Source organism: Armigeres subalbatus, chromosome 2 (assembly GCF_024139115.2).
Source record: "Armigeres subalbatus isolate Guangzhou_Male chromosome 2, GZ_Asu_2, whole genome shotgun sequence".
Lineage (NCBI taxonomy): Eukaryota > Metazoa > Arthropoda > Insecta > Diptera > Culicidae > Armigeres > Armigeres subalbatus.
Window position 1 is genome coordinate 453,444,447 of NC_085140.1, and position 19,920 is coordinate 453,464,366.

Sequence of the window (19,920 nt, forward strand, 5' to 3'; positions counted from 1 at the left end):
GTGATCCCATTCATTAAAATTCTCTACATCATCTCCCTCCGACGCGCTATCAAATTCGCTATTTACGATTGAGTTTTGAACTTTGAAGAAAGTTTATTTCGGATAGTCGTATCAACTTTCTTTTGTATAGAATCAATAAAGTCGCCACCTTTGTGAAAACTATCTACTTACAGCAACTACCCATAAGTGAACGTCGCTTGAATAGACAGATGCCAAGAGATAATGTTTGGTAATATGAAGAAACTTTGTTTTGAGTCGAATTTCTGTTGTCATTCCTCGCAACAATACGCATCTAAGATAAACAAAATCTCATAACCAAATTCATAATCTTTCGAGAAAGTTTCATTGGGTTCTTAGAATTCACAATTCTCCGAACAGTCCGTTGTCTGTGGAAACCCGATCGAACTGGCTCGCGCGCGCGGAAAAGCAGCTTTCTTATATCTAATGAAGTAATCCCATTAGCCCCGCCCCTTCATTATTCGTTATGAGTGCACATTATATTTACACTATATCAGTTCACAAAGGGGCGGGGCTTACGGGTTTAATTTATTAAATACAAGAAAGCTGCTGCTCGGCGCGCGCGAGCCATTTTGATCGAGATTCCACAGAAGGCGGTTCGACATCGGATGCAGCGAAGCGGACACAGCAGCACGAAGTGGGTGGCAGTGTGGCAATGCTGCAAATTTACACAAGCGATTGGATGCAGTTAGTGATTGGAATGGGAATTGGGAAAAGAAAATCGGTTCTTCTCAGGACCAACATTTTACGCAAAGGAAGACGTAATTGCGAAAATGGACTGTTTCGGTGGCATCGGGTTTGGCGTGGTAGTTTGGTTGCTGTTAGTGATCCCATCCATTAAAATTCACTACATCATCTCCCTCCGACGCGCTATCAAATTCGCTAATTACGATTGAGTTTTGAACTTTGAAGAAAGTTTATTTCGGATCAACTTTCTTTTGTATAAAATCCATGAAAACTATCTACCTACAGCAACTACCCATTAGTGAACGTCGCTTGGACAGACATCATCTCCCTCCGACGCGCTATCAAATTCGCTATTTACGATTGATCTCATACCCAAATTCAGAATCTTTCGAGAAAGTTTCATTGGATTCTTAGAATTCATCATTCTCCGAACGGTCCGTTGTCTGTGGAAACCCGATCGTAATGGCTCGCGCGCGCCGAAAAGCAGCTTTCTTATATCTAATGAAGTAATCCCATTAGCCCCGCCCCTTCATTATTCGTTATGAGTGCACATTATATTTACACTATATCAGTTCACAAAGGGGCGGGGCTTACGGGTTTAATTAATTAAATACAAGAAAGCTGCTGTTCAGCGCGCGCGAGCTATTTTGATCTGGATTCCACAGAAGGCGGTTCAACATTCGATGCAGCGGAGCGGACACAGCAGCACGAAGTGGGTGGCAGTGTGGCAATGCTGCAAATTTATTTCAACCTTTGGAGGCTCAGCGAAAAACCATCAAGTGGCGGTCGGACAGTTGCAACGCAAGGTGTCGACAAGCGATTGGATGCAGTTAGTTATTGGACAGAAGGCGCATTTGGGAAAAGAAAATTGGTTCTTCTCAGGACCAACATTTTATGGAAAGAAAGAGTTAATTGCGAAAATGGACTGTTTCGGTGGCATCGGGTTTGGCGTGGTACCTTGGTTGCTGTTAGTGATTCCATCCATTCAAATTTACTGCATCATCTCCCTCCGACGCGCTATCAAATTTGCTATTTACGATTGAGTTTTGCTCTTTGAAGAAAATTTATTTCGGTTAGTTGGATCCTTCTAACGTATAAAATGGTGGCTTTTGTATAAAATCAATGAAGACGCCACCTTTGTGAAAACTATCTACCTACAACAACTACCCATTAGTAAACGTCGCTTGGACAGACAGATGCCAAAAGATAATGTTTTGTAATATGAAGAAACTTCGTCTTGAGTCAAATTTCTGTTGTCATTCCTCGCAACAATACGCATCTTAGATAAACAACATCTCATAACCAAATTCAGAATCTTGCGAGAAAGTTTCATTTGATTCTTAGAGTTCATCATTCTCCGAACGGTCCGTTGTCTGCGGAAACCCGATCGAACTGGCTCGCGCGCGCCCGAAAAGCAACTTTCTTATATCTAATGAAGTAATTCCATTAGCCCCGCCCCTTCATTAATCGTTATGAGTGCACATTATATTTACATCATATAAGCTCATAAAGGGGCGGGGCTTACGGGTTTAATTAATTAAATACAAGAAAGCTGCTGTTCGGCGCGCGCGAGCCATTTTGATCTGGATTCCACTATTCCACAGAAGGCGGTTCAACATTCGATGCAGCGGAGCAGACACAGCAGCACGAAGTGGGTGGCAGTGTGGCAATGCTGCAAATTTATTTCAACCTTTGGAGGCTCAGCGAAAAACCATCAAGTGGCGGTCGGACAGTTGCAACGCAAGGTGTCGACAAGCGATTGGATGCAGTTAGTTATTGGACAGAACGCGCATTGGGAAAAGAAAATTGGTTCTTCTCAGGACCAACATTTTTTGAAAAGAGTTAATTGCGAAAATGGACTGTTTCGGCGGCATCGGGTTTAGCGTGGTAGCTTGGTTGCTGTTAGTGATTCCACCCGTTCAAATTAATTGCATCATCTCCCTCCGGCGCGCTATCAAATTCCCTAGCTACGACTGAGTTTTGCTCTTTAAAGAAAGTTCATATCGGATTGTCGGATCAACCTTCTTTTGTAAGCATAAAGACCTTTTTGGAGGACACCATCCTCAAAAATGGCCGAAATAAAGGAGAAATAATCAGAATCAGAAGTGGCGTGAAACCAAACGCAAATAGATTTATATGCAACGTTTGGTTTTCACCCGCGATGTAAGCGTTCGTTACAAAGTAAGGATTGTGATGTCCCCGACTGAAAGCCAGTCGAGTGGCTTCAGCGGACAATAAGACATGTTAATTACACGGTTAGAGACTTCCATCCAACTGGGAACAACTATTCGACCTCTTGATTCAGTTGGCCTCCGAGCAGTTTGCTCAATGTTAATAAAACGACACACACTATTATGGCAAATACTATCAATTTCGAATAGCTACGTAGTCCTACGTCACCTTTGCGTACAACCCGATTGGGCTGCACCTTTGAGTTTTTTTGATGAGGAACAGCGTGAAGAATTATCGGAAGAATTTCCTGCAGAACTTATAAAGGAGCTCGTGGAAGATTTCTTGGAGTAAATAATGGTGAAATTTTTGGATTATTTCCCGGTTAAATTAATGGTGAAATTCCTGAAGACATTGCCGAAGAAGTTGCTGGAGGCATTCTTAAAGAATTCCTGATAGAACTTCGGATAGAATGACTGGAGCAATTGTCGAAGGAATTCCTGGAGGAAGCTTGCATATTGTTTTTTTTCTGCCTATTTGATAATAAATATTATTTCAGAGCGGATTTGTTTAGAAATTCAAATATCATTATTGTTGTTTAATAAACGCACAACGCGAACGTTGCATTGTGGGCATGAATGCGTCACGTTTATTAGCGTTGCGTTCTAGTACAAAACGCTGACTTCAACGCCCAGCGCAACGTGCTATTGTGATCCAGCCTTTACTGTTGGTTGTGGATTTCGTTTCAAAGTTTTTGGAACTTAGAAGGAAATAGTGCCAAGCACTAATATTCATGTATTTTCATAAAACCACTATAAAACTACGAATTAGAAGACCCAAAAAGGAGTTGCTGGGTCAGAGGCTAAGGACCGCGAGATGGGGTCTATTTTATTCTAATAAAGCCGATAAACAAATCATTCATTACAATCACGGTCGTAAAATCTGTTTCAATTATGAAAATAAAATTGGCTAAAAACAAAAAAAAACGATGTTCTATCCAATAAGATCGAAATCGGGTGATTGGAACAACACGTCACGATATGGATATAGGTACCTCCATGAATTCCGCATAAACCTGCCGATCGATAGGATTGAATGTGAAACAGCACATGGGTAGATCGTTGCCTGGATCTTTTTGACTGTCTTGGGACGGGGGTTTCCATACCACTAACCAAGCAAGCCGTCCACAACCAGGACGCCTCGATTGTGTGCTGTTCAATAAATGGTCTTTCTTCCTCCATTTCACATTCTATCGTTTCATACTTGTTCGCGCCCTAGCGAACGGCTTTCAATCAGTTGATTTTTAATTATCTTTCGACTATCTACTCCCTTATACTTTGAGTAGAACTGACCGATAAAGCCGATAAACCGATTTAACCGATTTAGCTGATTTAACGATGTACCTAGTACAAATAGTATCAACAAGTAAGATATACAAAATAAATATAAAACACAAATAGGAACACTTAACTAGAAGGAATGACAAGATCCAATAGGAAAAGAACTTAATGTCTACTAAAACCAAATAAATAAACTCATGGATGACATCAGCTGAAAATCCCATTGAACGACATTGACAAAGGCCACGTGAAACTATCATCATTCATCTCACGCCAAATCGACTCGGCTCAACCGACAGCAAACCCGCACACGGCGTGCAAATGCAAATGATTAGCAAATAAAAACTGCGCGGTATTGGGCACTTCGTGGCTACTTCCTAGAACAGCAAGGCAACGGACGTTACTAATCTTCTGAAAACGAATCAGTTATGCGCGGTTTTAGTCGATAAAATGTATTGCATTGCAAATGACTTGAATAGGTGTAGGTGCACCAATGCACTAACATTTTTAGCACTTCTTTCCCACTTTTAGTAAATCATGTTGTTTGTATATGCTACGGTAGCATATAATGTGATTGCATTCAATTTATTTAATTCTTTAATAATGATATTTTGAATATACCTCCTTCGCAATAGAAAAAAATATGATAGGTAGGTCACGGTAGACATTAGAAAAGTTCGTACATTCTCTTCAGATATTGAGAAGAGAGAACACAAAATAAAAAGGATTTTTAGCGACAGTCAGACGCTTCACGTAATGACATCGGAGACATCTCTGCTTTGCACCAATTTATTTCGCCATAAAGCCTTTTCTTCACGCAATTTCAGTAGCAGAATTACAATGCTATGGCATATTATTGTCAATCATTAGCAAATAAAACTTGCGGATCCCATATGGGCTGAATAATGTCGAAACAAATTTACCTCCCAAAGTTGTTTTCATTCCGTTCAACCGATGATGAATCTCACCAGCACATGTACACAACTTCGCACTCGCATCCACATGGCGCATGGACGGACACATACTCACGGGGCTCGACCTGAATGGACTTTTTCAAGTTTATTATACCGTCGCGTCATGGCCAAGCACAGTGTCTGCCTCTGTAACATTCGTTCGTGGCAACTGGTTAGTGAATGGTGCGTCCAATACGCGCGCTTCGTGGAGTGAACTAATATGGAAAACTATTGATTTTTCCTTTTCGCAGTCGTAGAAAATTAAAATCGCATCTAGCCATCAGTGAAAGGAGTGAATTATTGTGCAAAATTGCACAATTTAGTGACATTAAGGCAGTGGTCCAGGGCTACTGGAACAGATTGTATCAATCAGTGAAGTGATTAACAAAGGCTTATTTGAGTGGGGGATCGAAGTGAGTCAGTGAAACGACGAGAAGCAATATCGAAGATTTGCAAACCAGTTTGCTGTGCTCGTGGAAGAGAAATGAATAATAAAATGAATCGGGGGGTATCTTTGCGGATTGATAAAAACAAGCTTAAAGTGGTCGCGTTTTGCGTATTGCTTTGCGCTTCAAATTTTTTGCCTGTTTTGGAAGCAAGAAAAACCAGTAGTGGAAAGAGTAAAAGCTCATCGTCGAGCTCAGTTAGTCGCGGCCGTGTTTCAAAACCAAGTCAAACTGCTCCAGTGTCTTCTTCAGTAAGCAATCCAGGCAGCTTGAGCTACAACAATTATCAGCAAAAGCCCAAACCAGCTCCATCTGCCCCGGTTGATACCTCGGCGAATTCGCGTCCCATTGGATGGAATGTCAACAGCAACCAGCCGGCTAAACCAGCTGCAGCTGCACCACCTTATCCAGTACAAAATGCAGCTAAGCCACCATATCCAGTTCAAAGTCCCGGACAAGCAAAACCACCATATCCAGTGCAGCAGCAGCATAACGTGCATCAAACTCATGGAGCGCCCCCACCACCATACTCGGTGAATCCACAGCACGGTGCACCACCACCGTATTCAGCAGTGAACAATCCAAATGCTCATTCTCCGTTCAATCAACCCCCACCAGCATACAGCCCAGGAAGTCAAGGGTTCAAGCCTGGACAACCTGGTGGTTTCAACCAACCAGGGTTTGGACAACCAGGAGGGTTCAACCAGCCTGGTAGTTTCGGGCATCAACAACCAGGTGGATTTGGTCACCAACAACCAGGTGGATTTGGTCATCAACCATCAGGTTACGGTGGATTCCCATCCGGGGGTACCGGATATCATGCTCCAGCTGGTGGGTATAGTCAGCCACATGGTGGTTTCCAAGGCGGAGGTGTCGCTCCTGCGGTTAACTACGCTCCAGCCCCTAGTTTCCCCATTGCAGCCATCCCTGTGGGTGCCTACAAACCCCAATCATCAGGAATCGGAATAGGAGGTATCGCCGCTGGCGTCGGAACAGGACTTCTAGCAGGAGCCGCAGGTGCTGCCATTTACAACGCTCTGAAACCTGAGGACCGTGTGATCTATCGCGATCGCGTTACTGTTGTTAATGAATCCCCCGCCGCTGCCCCTGCCGCTGCTGCTCCGGGCGCTCCGGCTGCCCCCGCTGCTGCTGCTCCGGGTGCTCCAGCTGCCCCTGCTGCTGCAGCTCCAGGTGCTGCTCCTGTTCCAGTCCCAGCTACCGGTGATGCTGCAAGTCCACCGCTGGCTACCAGTGAAAATAAGGACTCCGCCGCCGCTGTTCCAAACACCCCAGTGATTATGAATAATAATGGAACCAGTGACCAACAAACCAACTCCACAGAAACATCTACACCAACGCCTCTGGCCTCGTATAATGAAACTTCAACAGCCCCAGTACCCACAGGAAAGCAGTATTTCCCACCACCTGGCCAGTACTACCCGGCCACCGGTCAGTACGTTCCTCCAGGCGAATATGATTCAGTAACCGGAGTGTTCACGCCCGGTCGCTACATTCCGGACACCAACATTTTCCAGCAAGGACAGTACGATCCTCTCACACAGATATTCACACCAGGATCGTACGATGCAGCTTCGGGACAATTTGTGCCAGATCCGAACAATGGCCCAGTTAATTTGGCTGCCGTTGCGGCAGCTCAAGATGCTCCAGTTACAGGCCAACCGTTGAACCAAGAACCAAACGGAGCTACAATCGTAATGGCCACCATGATGAAAACCCTAATGTTGACCACCATTTTGCCAACGGTTTTCGCTGCGATCGTGGCCTACTAGAAAGAGAGATGGGGTGAGTATCTTTATTAAGGACCTAGTTGGAAGAGTTCCGAAGACTTATGGACGATGCGTTCAGTGTAGCGATCTGAAAATGTAACTCGATGCTTGTTCACCCGCAACATGCTTTGAGAAACATTGACTGCTCTGTACGCTGAACGAATCGTCAGCAATGCGCTCGAGAAAAAATCGATTGATGTAATAATTCTTAATTGTCTTGTGGTATCAAATTGTTCAAATGCGTAATGCTGTTTGGGGTTGACGACAGAGTTAAGAAATTCCTTTGCATGATCTGTGAGATTTTGGGGTAGCAGTACTGGCTATAATCGCATTTAGCGAAATTGGAAATTATGTGGGAGGGACACGTCATATCGGTGGACGGATTTCCCAATGCAATTGCTTTTAACTTGACTAATCAATCCGATGCATTTTTTTTGAGTTTTGTAAAATAAACTTTCTTAGTATGTCAGTGAAACGTTTAGTAAAGGTTGCTTAGCTTACTCTGCATATCAGAAAGCCGTTGGGCGTCAGCAGCCAACTCGAGGTCATATACTGTCGTGAATCACAATTCAGTCCTATCTGTATATGGCGTCGTGCATATACGTAAGCGCCTAGATGCTGGCAGCGGCAGGTCGGAAATCAGCCACTGCTAATAATTCATGCGCATTATTTTTCTTGTCAATATTCAGGCTGACTGCATAGAAGTGATATGGCATAGTCATAAACGACAAAACGGCCATGTGTTGTAATCGTTCGGAACGCCGGATTTTTTGCGAAGTGGAAAAAAATCAACTTCAAAGAGCAAATGATTAATTAGTGCGCGACGGATCGTGAGTAGAACTTTTTCAATGCGTTTTAATGTATCCTATCATGGACAGCATCACTTATCGAAGTGAATCCAGTTAAAATAGTCTTTTATAACTCTTGTAAGAGTAGCAGGGATAAAAATACGTCTTGTTATAACTGTTACATAAGAATATTTTCTAAATCGTTTCCGTTTTATCTTCAACATTTCTCCTAAACGGTAATAGTAGTCAGTCCAATCAGTGCCAGTATTCCCAATCTTGTGCGCGCTAATGGCTTTGTTAATAAATCCGCAATCATGTTTTGGGTTGGGCAGTAGATGCACTCCATTTCTTGTTTGTCAATAAGGTCTTTTGTGAAGTGAAATTTTGTTGTTATATGTTTCATTATTCTTGTTAGCTTCTTTGTCTCTCTATTATCTTCAGACAACTTTGGTTGTCTATATTGATGATCACTCGCTGCCCATCGTTCAGCTTTTGCTGCAGTTTTTTTTTCAATTTCGTTTATTTGGTAGGCTCAGGCGTGTATGACACTTTACGGAGCCATGGTTCTTTGAGATATGTACAATCAATATCATTTTATTATGAAATTAGTAAGAGAGGGGAAGAATCCAATGAATAAATATAAAATATAATATTATATTGCGCTTTTTGCACTTTATAAGAGTTCTGCGAGATTTTTTTTCTCACAGTCATCTTTTTCTCACACTCAATACACTCAAAAAAGTTTGATTTTCCGTGTATAATATTTGTGTGTGAGTGCTCAATCTGAAAACAAATAGACGTCAAATCATGGCGGGAATCGATTTAGTGTACACGCTTACATATGACTAACGAGTAATGGGTTATAATTGGGTAAATTTCAGTAACAAAAATCGATCAACTCGAAATGAGAGTGGGTGTGAGGAAAAGAAGCGGGCAAATCACAATCTACACATAACTCTTCAAATTGGTGAAATCGGCAATATAATATAATATTATCTATATAATAAAAATGAGTTGAGATTTCCTTCCTGACGATTTTACTTGCGAACTAATCGATTCGTTTTGAGATTCGCAAGGTTTGTATGTACAAAAAGTTCTTGGTGAATTAAACGGGGAAATGTAAAAAAATATATAAGAACACAAATTTGGGTCAGCTGTTGAGAAAACAAAACAAACGCAAAAAAATGATCTAGAGTGCGGTGCTTCAAATAGTTCATTGTGACATTTGCAACACCCGGGCAAAGCTGGGTTTCTTTTGCTAGTATAATATAATATTATATAATATAATATTATATAATATAATATTATATAATATAATATTATATAATATAATATTATATAATATAATATTATATATTATAATATATTATAATAAAATAAAATATTTAAAAGCTTTCGTCCAAGCTCATTTTTATTGTGTGAGCAGCAAATTAAGGAAAAAAACACCCAAAAATGCTGAGCACCACTGGTCTAAATGAATAATGTAAATCTTGATCATAACTGGAACTTCAACGCTGCCCTTCATGAACATCGCACCAAATACGCCAACCTATTACAACAAAGTGGTTTCCGCACGGAGATTGGTAGAAGGAGATTTGTGAATGTACGCCCTAGAATGTTTAATCTGTCCTGAACTGAAAGCATAAGAAACTCAATTTCAATCCACAGTAGGGTGGCTCAAATTAGTATGGGAAAAACTTTGTTCAATTTTTTTGATGGGCCGCCCTCTTATTCGGTTCTATTTGATGCCCTGATGCTCTGGACAAAATTTCAGCCAAATCGGTCAACGTTTGGGCGGTGCTGAACTCGTTGGAAGTTTATATGGAAAAATGTATGCAGAAACATCCAAAAACAGTAAATTGCAGCTGGACTACACAACATACGATCAAGAACTATGATACTATGATCTTGGAGAATTTAATACAGAATGTTATGCAGAAAACCGCGAGAAGATTCGAGTTTGCCCGGCTAAGTTATTATCATTTCTCTGCAGTGGGGTTTGAGCAAATTTCGTTTCTTTTACCTTTGAAAAGAAATAAATTCACCCCCACAACACTCCAGTAAAATGCTAATATCTTTGCCTAATAAACTCTAATCTTCTCGCGGTTTTCAGCATAACATTCTGTATTTTATTTTACAAGAACTGAATGAGTATAATGGTTCTTGACCGTAAATTGTGCCGTCCAACTGCAAATCACTGTTTTTGGATGTTTCTGCATACATTTTTCCATATAAACTTCCAACGAGTTTAGCACTGCCCAAACGTTGACCGATTTGGCTGAAATTTTGTCCAGAGCATCAGGGCATCAAATAGAACAAAATAAGAGGGCGGCCCATCAAAAAATTTGTAAAAGTGTTTTTTGAGCCACCCTAATCCACAGGTTTGATAAAAGTCTGTGAATTCACATAAAATGTTATATGAATAATTGTCTACTTTCTCCGTGGAAAACAGGCTTTGGCCGCCGATAAACAATCAGCGTCCTACCGCCTCATGAGACGTACACTGAATGTCATGTGACAGTCTTGCAAAATGTCGTGACCATCACCAGATGATCAGATATGAAAACAAAAACCACCACGCTTTTAAACGATGTTCTTTACTGACAATCACTGCAAGCGCATCGTGACATGTAGAAGCTGACACGTGAGTACCTTCGGTAAGCGTGACACCCAGATTGACAACCACAAGCTGAGAGCCATAAAGAGCATCAGGTCGGTCAGCTGTCAAAAGTGCAGGTGAGCACCGTTATTGATTGATTTTGTTGTCGTTTGATTGGACTGACGTCGTTTTTAATTGATAAATTGGATAAATCAATAGTTAAATTAAGGGTTCATTCACAAATTACATAACGCTAAAATGGACCTGGGGCTTAAAGCCCCACCCACCCTCTCGTAACGTATTTTGTATGGGAGGGTTCTGAAATTTGTATGGGCCGTATTTGTGAATGGCTCTAACTAAGTTTTTTCAAATTTGATCCAGACTATCTTTTGAAAAAGGCCAAATTTTTTTTATTGATTTTTTCAAATGGATATGTACAATCAAAAAACGACGCATCCTACAAAAAATGTTATATGGGTGACTATCGCAAAATCAGTCAAAGTTTCTAATAAAGATATCGGAAACAATTCATATTGAGCCCCACACTGAAAAAAATCAGTTTCAACAGTTTCAAAAATTAAAACTCGATTTGCGAAAAAACGCTTTTTTTGATTTGTATGAAATTGTGTCTCAAGATAGGTGATTTTGTTCCCTACCAACCGTCCATACATCGCAAGCTGGGCACTTTGAAGGAAAAAAAGTTTTTCTAACTTCTAATTCTAATTTCTAATTCTAATTTGAATTGTTTCCGATATCTTTATTAGAAACTTTGACTGATTTTGCGATAGTCACCCATACAACATTTTTTTGTAGGATGCGTCGTTTTTTAATTGTATCCATTTAAAAAAATCAATAAAAAAAATTTGGCCTTTTTCAAAATATAGTCTGGATCAAATTTGGAAAAACTATGTATGTACTTTTCTTTTAATAGCACCTCTTAAAATAATGCACAAAAGTCAATATAAACAATAAGAACACTTAAATGTTCCCAAAAATTCTATTTTGGCTTCATGCATTTTTATCACAGCAAAAATTCATTAATTCCGCTAAGTGGATTATTCCATTGCTGTCGAGCGTTGATTTCGAACCAAACACCGCATAGGTCAAGTGATCATCACGATAGTCAAGATGACATGGATATGACAACCACAACATCAGGAAAGTTTTGCTATCATTCATGCTGGTGATCACAGGCAGAAGAAGTGAAGACATGGTGAGTGACCAAGCGCTAGTTGCTAAAATGTCACTTTCATGGTGATCGTTACACCAAGCATGTGAGATCCACATTGAGCATCACAATTGAGTGCTTGACACATGACCTGGATTTTGTTATTGTCACGCTTTGCGTGACTTGTACGGTGACACTTTGCAGCACTGGTCATGTCACCTTTCGAACAATCTGCAGGGTTGTTACGACTACGCGGATTTCGCGATTTTCGCGGATTTCGCGGTTTTCGCGGATTTGGCGCGGATTTACATAACGATTTCAGGGCTTCGCGCGGATTTGGCGTGGATTTAGTTTTAGGTGAAAGTTTAACAAATAAAAAGCTGGATCTAAGGATGTTTATTTAAAAATTAGTTTTATGTCTATTTAGATGGGCTTCATTTTCGTTAGCAAATGTTGTTGAAGACTCAAGTCAGTTACTCACATTATTTTTCGGATATTTACCATTCTAAAGCATGACGCATGCGAAACATGTCTGTTGAAGGACATGAACACCCGAGATATTTGTCAGTTTCTGATTGATTATTGTAAAAGGAACCACATAGCATGATATATCATATCATTTTTCGAAATTTTTTTCGTCAGGAATTCTGATATAGTGTTGAAAGTTACATTGCTTTCATAGCATTAATCTAAAACGAATAAGGGTTTATTCAACAATTGGAAATACACAAATGTTCCTTTATTTGATGCAGATGCCTCATTTAAATAAGTACTTCAGCAGAAATTCGTTCAAACATTGGAATGTAATTTTCGAAAGGTATTGCTGAAAAAACGCAGTGATTCTAGAAGCATTTTTTTGCAATTTTTTCAGATAACTTCCATAATTTTTTCGCAGGAATATTCACACAAAATTTAAGAGACCATCTGAAGAATTTTCACAAGGATTCTATGAGGAATTTAATAAATATATTTATGCAGCCTGAAGAGGTTTTCTGCAGCATTTTAAAACCGAAAAGTTGTAAAGAAAATTGTGGATGAATTTCTGCAAAACATCTTGGAGCACTGACCACAGGAATTACTGTAAAAAAATCGCAGCAATGCCATATTAAATTTTCGAAACAATTCTCGGTTATCCATAGGAATTCACCAAAGAATGTCTGCAGAAATTTCTAAAACGATATCCACAGAAATTCACAAAGGAAGTTCCGAATGTATTTCCGGAAGAATTTTTACAGATTCCCAGAGAAATTTCCGCAAAAATTCACTTTGCAATTTCCTCAACGTTTCCCTCAACCTTTCCTCAACGATGATCACAGGAATTTCTTTAAACAATCTTCATAAATTGCGTCTAGATTTTAACGAAAAATCAATTTCTGTATAAATCAATTTCTGTATAAATGACCAAAGGGATTTCCGCAGAAATTAATAAAGAAATTTGCACATGTTGTCTCTGAAAATGTCCCGTAGGTTGTTCTTTAAGGGTTTTTTTTTTTAATTTATGTCAAAGAGTTTCAGCTTAGTTTCCCAGGGGAACTTTTGCAAGAAGGAGGAATTTACACAAATGTTCTAAGACAAATATTCCAACAACAGCAGTTGGATTTCGGCAAAAAATTCCAGAATAATTTCCGCGAAAATTCGTAGAAATTTTCGAGATAAATGTGTGCGAATGATGAATTTTTGCGGATATTCTCGGAGGTTTTAACTGAAATTCTACTAAAATTACGAAAAATGGGTGTTAAAAATGTTAATTGGCGGAATTTTCTGCATGAACTCCTAGACAAACTTGTCACAAGAATTGAAGAAGGATTTTCCGCACAAATTCCGTAATAATTGTTGCTGGAGTGTAGGCTAATTTTTCTACAAAATTTCCGATGAAAATGTTTGCTGAAACATTTATTATTTGATTCTTGATACAATTTGTTTTACAGAAGTTTTGGTTAAATACGAAATTGTACGGTCTAAGTACCCAATGTCAACGCAAGCATGTCTTGTGATCGAAAAACAACAACAAAGCTGCATAATTTGTTACTTGAGAAGAAATTGCGGTTTCGGTAGATTTTTTATTATTTGCCAAGTTTATCTATAATCAAATCTGGCCTGAACATTCCTTGTATATCAATGCATCTCGTATAGTTCTATCAACAAGAAATCCACTGCAAATAATGAAACAAAACATGCCCAAACCAGCAACTTATCTAAGAAGCGGTGCTTATTGAAATAGTTTTGGCTTACTTTTAGTGAATCAAAGGACCATCTAGAAAAGTTGTTATGTTAACTGCGATTTTGTTAGTCCTATTTTCAATTTGTTGCAAACTTGAGTGAAGTTGAAGTTGAAAATGATATTTAATATCAGTAATGTTATAAAAACGAACTTGAAGAGATTATGTTCAGTTAAACTTGATATTTCACGTATATTTGAGAAGGCAGTTCGCGCGAATTTGACGCGGAACGGATTTCATGTCGCGCGGAAACGGCGCGGATTTGATTTTAGTCGGCGCGGATTTGGCGCGGCAAATATTTCAGGATCTCCGTAACAACCCTGAATCTGTTAGCCTACTGGGATTGGATTTCAAATTTCTTCTCATTAGCTTCGTAGTGTGCTCAGTGTGCTAGCATTTCAAATACCTACTACGATTGAATTTCAAATTTATTATCTTTTTGACCCTTCCTTCGTTTTTCCATTATTGTCATATGAAAGAATTTTAGTTTACTCTTTTTATTATGAAACTACCTAGTCGAACCTGCCCGATCTTACTCGGGTTGTTTTTTTCTTCGTCCTAAATGTCCATCGTTTAGTCGTCGCCCTCTAGATCGATTTCAGTTTGAGCTTGCTGGTTTTCTTCAGAATTCATTGAAACGTAGCATTTTTACATTTGATCAACTTCCCCAGCAAAATGTTTTATTTTTTCATTGCATAAACACAGACGAGTCCAGAACGATTCGATTGGATAGTAAATCTTGAAAATCGGTCACCCGGTCATCGGTCGTGAGCAAGGAATGTAAAATAACAACATTGCCAATGACAACAACATTGTCCTCTCTTGTAAATGTTGGGACAAACTCAACTCGCAATAAGCGTTTGTCCCAAACTGCAACAGAATAGGACAATGATCGCCTGCCGCTCATTATGAGATGTAGTCGGTTTACGATGATGTTTTTGATTAAATAAGTATCAGTTATCATAGCTTAGACATAAACTTAACCATCTGTACACATGGTTTGTGTTTTACTTCTGAAATATGCAAGTTATCGCAGTTTGAAAAGTTCACAACAATAACCTATCCATGTTTGTTGCAAATAAAACGGAACGCAACAATGTCTTTATCCTCTGCAGATGAGGACAAAGAGTTATCGCTATTCTCTTTTGTCGCTTGTTTTTCGCATTTTTCAGCGACAATTACATTCCTTGGTCGTGAGCTATTTATATTGCCTCAAAGGAAATCCAAAATCATTTTTTTAGGTATATATAGAAGATATATAAGACATACGTTTTACTTTATGAGATAGAGATTCTATCAATGTAACCAAAAATGCGAATTGTTTATTCAGGCTCGCTTTATTCCCCACATGTACTTCGTCTTCGACGTGTTGATGACTATTCCAAACCGGTTATCTTCACCCTTCAGTCTGAGCTATGGAGCTCATGGAAGAATGGTAGTTGGAAATCAACTAAATGTATGGGGAATCACATATTTATCGAATATGAGGGGGGGCGTTTGAGAGGAAAATAATTATGAAGAATGAAGTATAAGATGAAAGGATTATGTTCTGCATTTAGCTTGCACTGATTTGTAGTTTTAATAGTGATGAAATTTCAATTTTACTACCACCGAATCAACGCCATCTTTCGAATACAAAGTTTCGACTGGTACCAGTGGTACCTCATTCCGAAAAAATATTTTATAAAATAGCACCCGGGTGTACCAGGCCGATTCTATATATTGCTTTCTATAATAAGCGAAGATTATTTTTATTTTTATTACATTTTGAGCATCAAACATCTAACATAATCGTCTTATTTCTGTATTTCTAGATAAGCAAGTTGAGCTCATATCGTTGCAAGAATATACAAGCGGAGAGCAATGCTACAACCAACATTGAAGTGACTGAGAACTTAAATGACAAATAAACACCGATGAACCACCATCAATCAAATTTATGAAATCAATTCCATGATCGTGCGATTATTTTTAAACCAACATTAACGAGCATCCAACATGAATCAAAACAACAGGAATTGCATGGTAGTATACTCAAATCACTATAATTATTCGATACCATTTCAGTTATCAACGTTTGTCACGCTTTTTGAAACAATGCATCTGTTTTTTAAAACAAAAGAAAAACAAATCAATTCACCTAATAGTGATACTGCCTTTCTCGTAATAAGCCAAGACACCAACCTTCGTGGTTCATCACAGCATTCGTGTCCCTAACTTTCGACGTAATGGTCGATCGCAATCAATAGTGACCAAGGCTTTATTCATCGTCAAATTGAACTTGTCGCGAGAAAATAGAATGAGATTTTGTGTGAAAAGATGACCAATGTTTTTCTTAGCGTTTGTGCATACACACGGACAGACAGACATTTGCTCAATTCGTCGAGTTAGGTCGAAAGGTTTATAAAACTATGATAAGAGCTTCCTATCAAAAATGCGCTTTTGGATCGAAATGAAAGTCTCTTGGCACTTTGTAATACGAGAACGGCAAACATGAAATTGGCACTATTTCGCATAAAAAAAAGTAAAAACTAAGATGTTGAGGATTAGGTAACTAAATAAAAATTGAATAGTTTCAAGCGATGTGACATGAGCGAACTAATCTCAATCAATGGTATAACTAGTCAGCTATTAAGTTGAACAAATTCAAAATAACTCAATATGATACGATTAGATGTGCTAATAGGAATATGAGATAGCATTTAGCGAAGAGACTTCCAAAAACATTTTCGGCTAAATTACATCATATGTAAACATTTTGATACATTTTTTTTATTGATCAAAATGTGTAGAAATCCTTCAGCTATCCTTTTTCCATATCAACCGTTGGGCCGATATGCAAGTGCAAATGATTTACTAATGAGTTATTAGCTAATGAACTTTGTAGACTAGAGTTGCATCACTTGATAAAGTGTATTTTGATATGAAACATCATGTAGGTATATTCTGGGACGGGACTTGCAAAAAGGAAAAAATGTAACTTCATCTGCAACCAGCAAGCGCTGTCACGAATTGTCAGATGCAACCAGCACCTTTTTGTGTGGAAGTATTGGTATCCCTCAAAAAGTATTTCGAATGATTTTGTTTTACGAGTACTTTTTCACTTTGAAAAGTATTCTAGAATAGCCGGACAGATTATTATTGAACAATTAATAAATACAGGTTTTATTTCCGATAGGAAAATCTTTATAAAAATAAGTTTACAAATTCGTAAATTGCAAACACTTTTATTGTGCTCAGAAGATTCTACCCAGGATTTAGGTGAAACACTAATGCTGTCCAATGAGCAGCTCGAAGTAGCTCGAAGTTGTTCCCGTCCTGCTCGTTCTTTTTCGTCAACAAATGGGCAAGAGAGGGATGGGAAGAACTTCGAGCTACTTCGAGCTGCTCATTGGACAGCACTACTCAAGGAAACAGTTGAGAATCGATGATCAACTGTGATGAAAAGAAGAACAAGTGTCAAAACAAGGAAAAAGAAAACCGTCTTTGCAGGTCTCGTCTCAGCATCTGACAATTCGTGACAGCGCTTGCTGGTTGCAGATGAAGTTACATTTTTTCCTCTTTGCAAGTCCCGTCCCAGGGTATATTATATCCTGAGAAATATACCCAGTAAAAAATGTATATGTGATCTTTCACATCAACCTACGACGTCGATGCAATAATATCAAAATTTTGAACTGTCTCAATCAAATTTTCAGTCCCCAAATAAATTTGCCTTAAAATACATCTAAAACGAATGAGGTGGTCAAATATGCTATCAAACCAGTGTGTTTACAATATATTTCAATTTGAATTCTTACAAATTTATTTTTTCAAGCCTTTAGTGAAATCATGCCCACAAGTCTCTCTCTTGTCGTCTCTCTGTCCATGAATGTCTAGGCCAAATCTTTCTCTAGTGTTCTGTGTACATCTATCCTATTGTAGACTTCACATTAGGTATACTGTTTATAGATTTGTTGACACCATTTATATAGTGTTATGTGATACCTATTATAAACTTTTATAAAGAGATCTATAGTTTTTTTTACAATCTCAGATTGATAGTCAGTATTCCTTAGCATATTGGGAAAACATAACTCATCGATGTTTGAATGAACAATGTTGTACAAAACTTAAATACAATCCATTTGATGTGAATGAAAACAAAACATAGAATTGAACTCAAAACCTAATAAACCAAAATGCGCTTTTAAAGTACGATCATTAAATTAGTGCCGCTTTTAAGAACCAGCATAACCATCAACAGACATACCGTGTGTGTTTACTAACTGTTTGCACTTAATATTGGCGAAAAGGTGCACAAACATCGGCAACTGTTGAATCTCAAAATTTTCATTTTGTAAATAAACGATATTTTTCATTAAATACCCATATGAACATATAATTATTTTTGATGACATATCCCCGTACGTTATGAATTTATTCTACAAATTCATATCTATACACAATATCTACATATATACACAATCTATAGGAATAGGATAGGAATCAATGGGAGAGTATTCTGGTTCGAATGAAACTTGTTGCGAGTAAATCGGTTAAGGATAAGTGCCTGAAAAATGAGTGACATTTTTTTACTCATTTTTTCTATAAAAAAATGTATTTTGGCCATAACTTTCGAGCCCATAGTCTGATCTGAACAATTTTCAATAGGAAACAACGGTAGAGTATCCTGCGTCGAATGCAACTTGTTGCAAGTAAATCGGTTAGGGACTAATGCCTGAAAAATTAGTGAAATTTTTTTGGGTGGGTGCGCACAGACACACACACACACACACACACACACACACACACACACACACACACACACACACACACACACACACATAGCCACTGCGAGTTAGACCGGGACCATCGTCCCTAACCCCTAATCCCAAGGCGTCAAGCGACCCGTGCCGAGGGGATGCATGGCCCGGGGGGGTGAAACAATAAGCTAGGCCTTTAACGGAGCCTCTGGGGTACCTGGGCACCCTCCACAGTAATTGTCCCTTACGCGTCATGCTGGGCTCTGGCGTGGTGGACCTCTTTTTCCCGAGCAACTCGTGGGACCAAAATGGAAAACCAAGTCAATTCTTTAATTAGTGGTAGTAGTATAGGCGACAACCCCTTCGCAAGAGGTGGGTTGTTCAGGTCTCCGCCTAGGAGGTCAGAGGCAATAGTCGGCAGCTCAGTGCGCAGCGCCAGCGTGGGTCACTCAACCTTCCTCTCGGCTAAAAAAACGCCGGTAGGGGTTATTGACGACCCATGGCTTGTGGAGGCGATGAACCGCAAACGCAATGGGCTTTCGGCCTTCGGAACAGTGGCGATGGAACAGCTGGACGCCATCATCGACTTTGCGTCATCGAAGCATAATATCAGTAAGGACCTCAAAAGGAGCTTGCTGAAACTTCGAAAGTCGATGCTGGACCCCAAGCTGGAGAGGGCGGTCGGGACGGCCAAGTGTAAACCCGTGAAATCGGTGGAGTCGAGGTCTACCCAGACTGAGGCCCAAGGATTCGCGGACTCGGGCAAGGTCGAATCGACCGAAGGCGTGCCAGCGAAGACGGTGGTACCAAAGTCTACCCAGACTGAGGCTCAAGTATTTGCGGGTACGTCGGGGGTGACTGCTCCAACGGAGCAGACACAAAAACGGGAAGACAGTCTCCAGGGGATGAGCTCCCTAGGGGCCGCTCCAAAACGCGGAAGGTTACTACCCCGAACAAGGGTAGTGGGGCTGGGAAGCTGAACCCCGGCCAGGTACCTCCAA

At 39.5% G+C, this 19,920-nt stretch overlaps 1 protein-coding gene across 1 annotated transcript; it reads left to right on the forward strand.

The window, feature by feature from the left end:
- The first annotated feature begins 5,245 nt into the window (after window positions 1-5,245).
- On the forward strand, window positions 5,246-18,545 carry LOC134213784 (nascent polypeptide-associated complex subunit alpha, muscle-specific form-like). The gene is made up of 2 exons (XM_062693110.1): window positions 5,246-7,416; window positions 15,989-18,545. The coding sequence occupies exon 1, from the start codon at window positions 5,652-5,654 to the stop codon at window positions 7,401-7,403; it is 1,752 nt and encodes a 583-aa protein (XP_062549094.1). The 5' UTR covers window positions 5,246-5,651; the 3' UTR covers window positions 7,404-7,416; window positions 15,989-18,545.
- Window positions 18,546-19,920: the final 1,375 nt, after the last annotated feature.

What these genes read in the sequence shown, in the direction of transcription:
- LOC134213784 (XM_062693110.1), top strand. Translation starts at nt 5,652, where the DNA reads ATGAATAATAAAATGAATCGGGGGGTATCTTTGCGGATTGATAAAAAC.